General features: G+C 38.1%; 1 protein-coding gene across 1 annotated transcript in view; it reads left to right on the forward strand.

Annotated features, from left to right (window-relative positions):
- nnt (nicotinamide nucleotide transhydrogenase) overlaps positions 1 to 3,346 on the forward strand; it is a 44,094-nt gene extending 40,748 nt beyond the window's left edge. The window contains exon 22 of the mRNA XM_082141904.1: positions 1,734 to 3,346. Within this exon, the coding sequence (XP_081998030.1) occupies positions 1,734 to 1,874 (141 nt within the window). The 3' untranslated portion in view covers positions 1,875 to 3,346. The remainder of the gene's footprint in view (positions 1 to 1,733) is intronic.
- The last annotated feature ends 3,334 nt before the right edge of the window (positions 3,347 to 6,680 follow it).

A 6,680-nucleotide genomic window follows, 5' to 3' on the forward strand; every position in this document is an offset into this window, starting at 1 on the left:
TCCAAAGAATAAACGGCACAACTGGTTTCAACACGGATAATAATTAGAAATGTTTCTTGATCACCAAATCAGAATTTTACAATGTTTTCTGAAGGATCATGTGACTGAAGACTGGAGTGTAATGGCTGTTGAAAAGTCAGCTTTGTCATCACAGGAATAAATTACATTTAAAAAGTATTTTAAATTAGAATATTTCACAATATTACTGTTTTTACTGCATTTGCTCAAATAAATGGAGCCTTGGTGAGCATAAGAGACTTTTAAAATAATATAAGTGTACATGATATACTTCATACTCCATTTGAATCAGGTTTTACTTTTACGGCCTAGCTGGAATAAAAGCCAAGATTGCAGGAATTGCCCTCAGGCTTTGTAATACAGACCATCCCTCATTTTCCCACCCAGAGCGATATGAAAATTTCCATCCCATCCCCACAGCTGGTTCCCACTGTAACCGCGCTACAGTCCAGGTGTATCTTCAGCAAGACAGCCTCACGCTGCTTTCATTAGCGCTGACTCGCTCTTTCTGGAATGATGACATTTCAGAGCATCCGACCAATACTTTCCCTAAAATGCTGGGCTGGTGTGCCTCACCACATGACAGGCCCATTGTAGCCAGACCTTCTCTGGGGAAATCACTTGGAGTACTGGGGCTTGACGTTTGCAAATGTGTAAATACGTAGATCTTCTCCCACGAGTAATTGCGTGTAGCTTGTTAACCTGTTCCATAATTCCGTATGGAATTTACAAACACTAGAGCTTTGAACTAAAGCCTTCCTTATTTGTAGAAACTTGGATGTGTAGTCTCAACAAGAGCACTTGACCAACTTAGAACCTTATGACGCTCTTGATGACATGATAGCACAGCAGAATATGAAGTTTCCCTGTCGATTGTCTATGTTGGTTTTGTTATACTCAATCTCGTGCAACATCCAACCCTGCTGATTGCTCCCAGCCTTGTTAGAGACCTTCATGTGTAACCTCATTCCCAAATGAAACCAGCTGCCCTATGAATAATTTAACAAAAGGATGTTGTCCTGTCCTGGGGGATGCTGAGCCTGGGTAAAGTGGTCACATGACTCTTTTGAGAAGAGCGGTTGGGTTTGTTTGAACGCCATCCCGATCACCTGCCTGGCATCGAACATCTGCAGGGCTTTTGAGGGACAGATGATGCTATTACAAGGATCCGCCTGCTGATTTTGAAGTCTCAAGATGAGGGTCAGTTCGTTCCAAATATCTTTGTGTATTGAATAACACTAAAGCTAGACCAGCGGCAAGGGCTCTCCTCTCTGGTTTTACTTATTCAATTACCAAGTGTTCCTCCTTCCCAAACAGATGCTCCCAATCAAAGCACTGCTCTCGACGATTTTCCCAGAAACGGCTCAGCCTAAAAACTGGTGTTTGAGACACTAATGACTCTTAATTTTGCAAATGGCAGATACTTAAATAGCCATTACATGTTGGAAGCTTGGACTCTTTTTGCGCCCTCTTGTACAAATCCTAAAGTCATTCTCCCTGCCACTTCATGTGCAGGTGCATCCAATATTTTTACAGATATAATGTTGAAACGGATTGTATTAGCTGGCTCAACTCAAAGGAAAATGCCATTTAATAATCTTAAAGGCGACATACAGGATTTAATTTAATGTGAAATTTCTAGCTTGTTCCATAAAGTACCGTTCTTTGTTCCCCAATGAGACAAAATGCATCAACCTCTGTTTTCGTCCCTCCAGATCATCGTGATGAAAAGATCTCTGGGAGTTGGCTATGCCGCTGTGGACAACCCTATCTTCTACAAACCAAACACATCCATGCTTTTGGGAGATGCCAAGAAGACTTGTGATGCTCTGTCTGCCAAGGTCCGTGAGGGCTAGAAGGAAAAGAGAAGATCTGACCTTGCTTTGCACCAGATGAGTCACAGAGATGAGGAGATCGAACAAACCCAATAAACCCTTAGATATAAATTAGCACTAATAGAATCAAGCTCTTAATTACACTCTTTGCCCATTTTCATTATTAAACTGTAGATGTGTAGTTTATTCTGTATTTACAGAACTTCTGTTTATTTTTCTTTTCATTAAATGTCTTTTTTTTTTTTTTTTTTTTTTTTTTTTTTTGTGCCCCATTTAAATCGTTTAAAGGGGTGGGGAAGCATTGCAGCATCACATTAATTAGCATTAATAAATAAAGCCAACCAGTTCTCATCTGGTTTTGTATGTATTATAGTTCAATTTTTATATAGCATAGCAATCAGTTTTTTAGAAACAGGGTGGTAGTGTTAGCATACATGTTACATACATGCATATGTGTTGGCATACACTAATTTGTTTGAAAGCCATAGACTACTCCAAACTCTATGCTTTTTTCCCTTTTTCTTGCTTAATTGTTTATCTTGTGAACTTACCATGTGCATTAAGTGACCAGCTGGTGGTATATGGTGGTGTTCCGACCAAGCAATCAACCTTTTTAGATGCAGCTTCAGAGGACCATTTCCCAACATTTTCCCCGCACAAATCTTTGAAGGATTGCTGCTGAGATGAAGTAAAGTCCTAGCTAATACCACTAAAAATGTATGCACAGAATCCCAAACACCTATGGCTCATCCATAAGATGATTTGTATTCCCCAACCACTCTTAATTCAAGTGAATGTCACTGTAGTGGTGATGTTATTATGATTAGTTACTGTATATCTGCCCTGTTGTCCTCGCCAATTTGTTCCCAGCAGTAATCCTCTGCAGTATTTGACCAGGGATTTGAACAGATGTACTGTAATTTACCTTCTGTGATTTAATGGAACAAATCCTATGAGATACAGGAACCAGACCATTACAACGACCCTACCTCTCCACAGTTTCAACTCGACCAAAACAATCCCTCACCTTCCCGATCTCACACTCCTCCGCTAATGTTCACCTCTAGCTGGGCTGCATTGGGCACGTAGTTTGTTCCTCGATGTAGATTTTGTGGATGTAGGAAGGTACATCATTCTTTGCAAATAAGCTGCAGCTTAGATGCTGAATATCATCTGATTCAGGAATGTTTGAATATGTGAAAAGTAAGGGAATCAATTGCTGCAAGGGAAAGGAAGTATTTATCGAACATCATTTGGGTTAATACAGAGTTTAGCATTCCCTCCCACCTCTTCAGGATATGTTTGTGTAGACCGGTTCTTGCGTAGAAAGGATGCTTTGATAATTCTACTTTGACGCAATACATGGGAGGGAAGACAGTCTTCAGATGTTTCATTGTGCCATGGTGAGGAAATAATGTCATACTGTGAAATGTTTTTCTCTCTCTTCACTGTATCACAGAACATCCCTCTTAATAAACATCCTGATAAGAGAACCGATGGCACGAACGATCATTCATTTCTCATTATCGCATGCCTTCAATGTTGCGGGCACCACAATGCCTAGATTGGGCTGTTGAAGAAGCCACTTGCATCTTCTGATGAGTGAATATCTGCGCACAAGTGACAGTGATTACCCATTGTCAGTTTCATGGTTACCTGAGGTTTTCCCTCCCGTTTATGTCTAGAATTAAGGGTTGAGATGGTTGCTCTGATATCAGTTCCATGTGGGTTCTTTCACCTTTGCAACAAGTGGCACTCAGACATGATAGTATCTCCATTCACCTTCTCCCCAATCTCTCTTAAGAGGTGAGGGATTTTTGGGAAAGTGCTTTAAAGAGTTATAAAAGCTTCAAACAAGCTTTTATTTATTTTGAGTCAAGGATAAAAAGCTTCAAACAAGCTTTTATTTATTTTGAGTCAAGGTATGGGACATTTGTGACATAGGGGGCAAAACACATTCCAGCCATTACTAGTTCATTCATTTTTATTTTGGTTCTCCATGTCTGGTCCATCTATCAGTTTCAGCATTTTATGTGCTTTATCTATCTTAATTCCAGCCCTTTTTTAATGTCCTGGAGGCCCTTGTAGATGTTTGTGGCCACGCTAATAGGTTTTGCAGAGGAGTTCTGGCCTGATGTTTCTCCTCGCTCATTCTCTGCAACTTTCTGAAAGCAGTTTAAATGGGCCTTCATGACTGTTTCATTACCCTACAAGTTATCTCCAGTGTTGAAAGTGCTGAACAACACCAGAAGAAATATGACTGGAGCTAGCTAGGCACACTATGTTCCTTAACCGCAAATGTGAAAATTACTGTGTGGTTTGTCTCAGTGATGTCAAAGGATGTGGCTTTTTTTTTTTTTTTTTGCTGGACTCTGTTACTCAATCTACATTCCTGGAGATCATCAGTGATGCTCCTTTCCATGAACCTACATCTCTATTCCAGATAGAATCGGATCCAGTTCCGTCAGATTACTGTGCACACTAGACTTTGTGCTCCATTTACTTCCATTTGGTATGCACTGGATTCCCATGCATAAAGTTTTTGTAGGGCCCCCCAAAGAATTGTCAAATCATTGCAGAATTAAATACAAAATATCAATACTAATAAAAAATGCACTATTAGTCTATTGAATTTTAATTTGGCTGTGAAGTTAAAAGCACATCTCTTCTCAACAAGCCACATAATTTAAGGTATTGTTCATGTATGGGGTGATACTTGTTCCAAACTTTAGCCTAAAATATGAGCAGTAACTAGTGACACTTGTCTTGGCAAGCACTACTAAAAAGTTTCATGCCTGCACACAATCTATTAGTTTGTATGGTGGCATCTTATCTTAATCCCCAAAGGAAGCTGCGACTGCAGATAAAAGGGATGTCTAACAGTTGATCATCTCTCTATATGTCCTGAATCGTGTCCACCTGTTCCACCTGTTCAGCTCTTTTAACAGTTTAAGTACACAGAGCACCAGATGCAGCGAATGCAAATCCCTTTCATCATTCGGCCGGCTGAACATTACTCTGATTTAAAACACAGGGGATAACTGTGCACAAACAGTATCTCCAAAGTCCTCTTCTAAGCTGCTGCGCAGATGCTCTTAAAAGCATTCATCCAAGCCATATCACTCTTAAAATAAAGATAAATGTTGACAAGGCACAATCCTCATCGGACCATATCCTGGCTATTAGGCCTGACATTTAAGAAACACAAACAGTTCAAGTGTCCTTTTAAGATACTTTTATTGTCTAAATTCCCTGAATGTGAAGCTTTGGTTAAAATGGAGCGGTTAATGTCAAAGATGTAGAGCATTTTTTTTATTTATTCTTCTGAGGTTTTGCAGAGGAGTTCTGGCCTGCTGTACAGAGGGAGCTTTTAGTAAACAGCGCACATGGATTTGGCAGCACTGTTATCAGCAATAGGGTGTATGTGAGTTTGTATATTAGAGGTGGAGAGGATATTACATGTTACTATGAGTGCATGTTGTCTGATAGCAGATCGTCATTTAATTGTAGACCGTTTTATTGATGTAAACGCTTTGTACTTATCCCATACTGTATGTATATAAGCTAAAGATAACAAATGCAAAGGTGCTATAAGGACAGTCTCTTTGAACTAACCCACTTAAGTGGTGCTGTTGAATTTCATGCCACAGGCTGTGTTGAAAATCTGGGAGTCTAAATGTATTTTGAGTTTAAGGATTTTGAAAAATTTTAAACAAAAATATACTGTAAAATATGAAATATTGAAGATTCTGCACTATTTCTAGGTCACTAATCAAATAAGCAAATTGTGAGTGAATTCCTTTAAACAAAAGGTCAGATTTTCTTGCTTCCGTTGAAGCTCAAGATGCTCTTTAATTGGATCATCTAAAATAATTCTGGACCACATGACCATCAGGTTTTAAACAAACTTGTGGAGTTCATGAAGTTTAATGAAAAAAACACACAAAAAACACATGGTAATATTGTGAAATACAAAACAAATATAAAATCAGTATTTTAATGTAATTTATGGCAAAGCTGAATTTTCAGCATCAAGTCTCCAGTCTTCAGTGTCACTTGATCCTTCAGATATTATTCTAATATGCTGATTTTTGTGGTCAAGAAACATTATCAACATTTTTGCGGAAACTGTGATTTTGTATATATTATTATTATTATTATTTTATTATTATTATTATTATTTTTGATAAATAGGAAGTTCAAAAGAACAGCATTTTTTTAATAGTTTATTTATTTTTATTTTTTTATAAAATATAAAAGTCTTTGCTTGTAGCTTTTAATCAATTTATGCTTCCTTGCTGAATAAAAGTATCAATTTCTAAAAAAAAAAAAAAAAAAAAAAAAAATGAATGTACTGAAACTGAAACTAGAATGGTAGTGTATTATATATTGCTGTGTTTATGTAGCTACATATAGCCGGATGTTCACAGCTGAAGTGTTTTGTTGTTTGTAAAGTTTGGATCAGGACTATAATGTCGAGGCTACAAATCTCCTGGACTTGAAAGTGTTTGTGCAGTATTAGCCAGGGACAAAATATTTACACCAGTATGGTTAGAGTTCTAAACTTGGAGCCACATTTATAGTGCAGAGAGCATCCCTGACTGACCTTCACACAAACCTCAGACACATCTATGCCACATTACCATAAAAGCGTGCATTTTTTTGTTCTGAAGAATAGCAGGATAATGTCACTAAATTTACGATCTCACTTTTCTGAGAACAAGCAAGTGGTTATTTTGAGTCTTTACCAGTAGGCAGTGCTGTTTCTGAGCTGTAACTTTTTCTCCTCAGATGACTTTTTCATTGACAGTGTATTTGACCTCTTTA

The sequence above is a fragment of the Leuciscus leuciscus genome (genome assembly GCF_965113295.1).
Source record: "Leuciscus leuciscus genome assembly, chromosome: 16".
NCBI classification, from domain to species: Eukaryota; Metazoa; Chordata; class Actinopteri; order Cypriniformes; family Leuciscidae; genus Leuciscus; species Leuciscus leuciscus.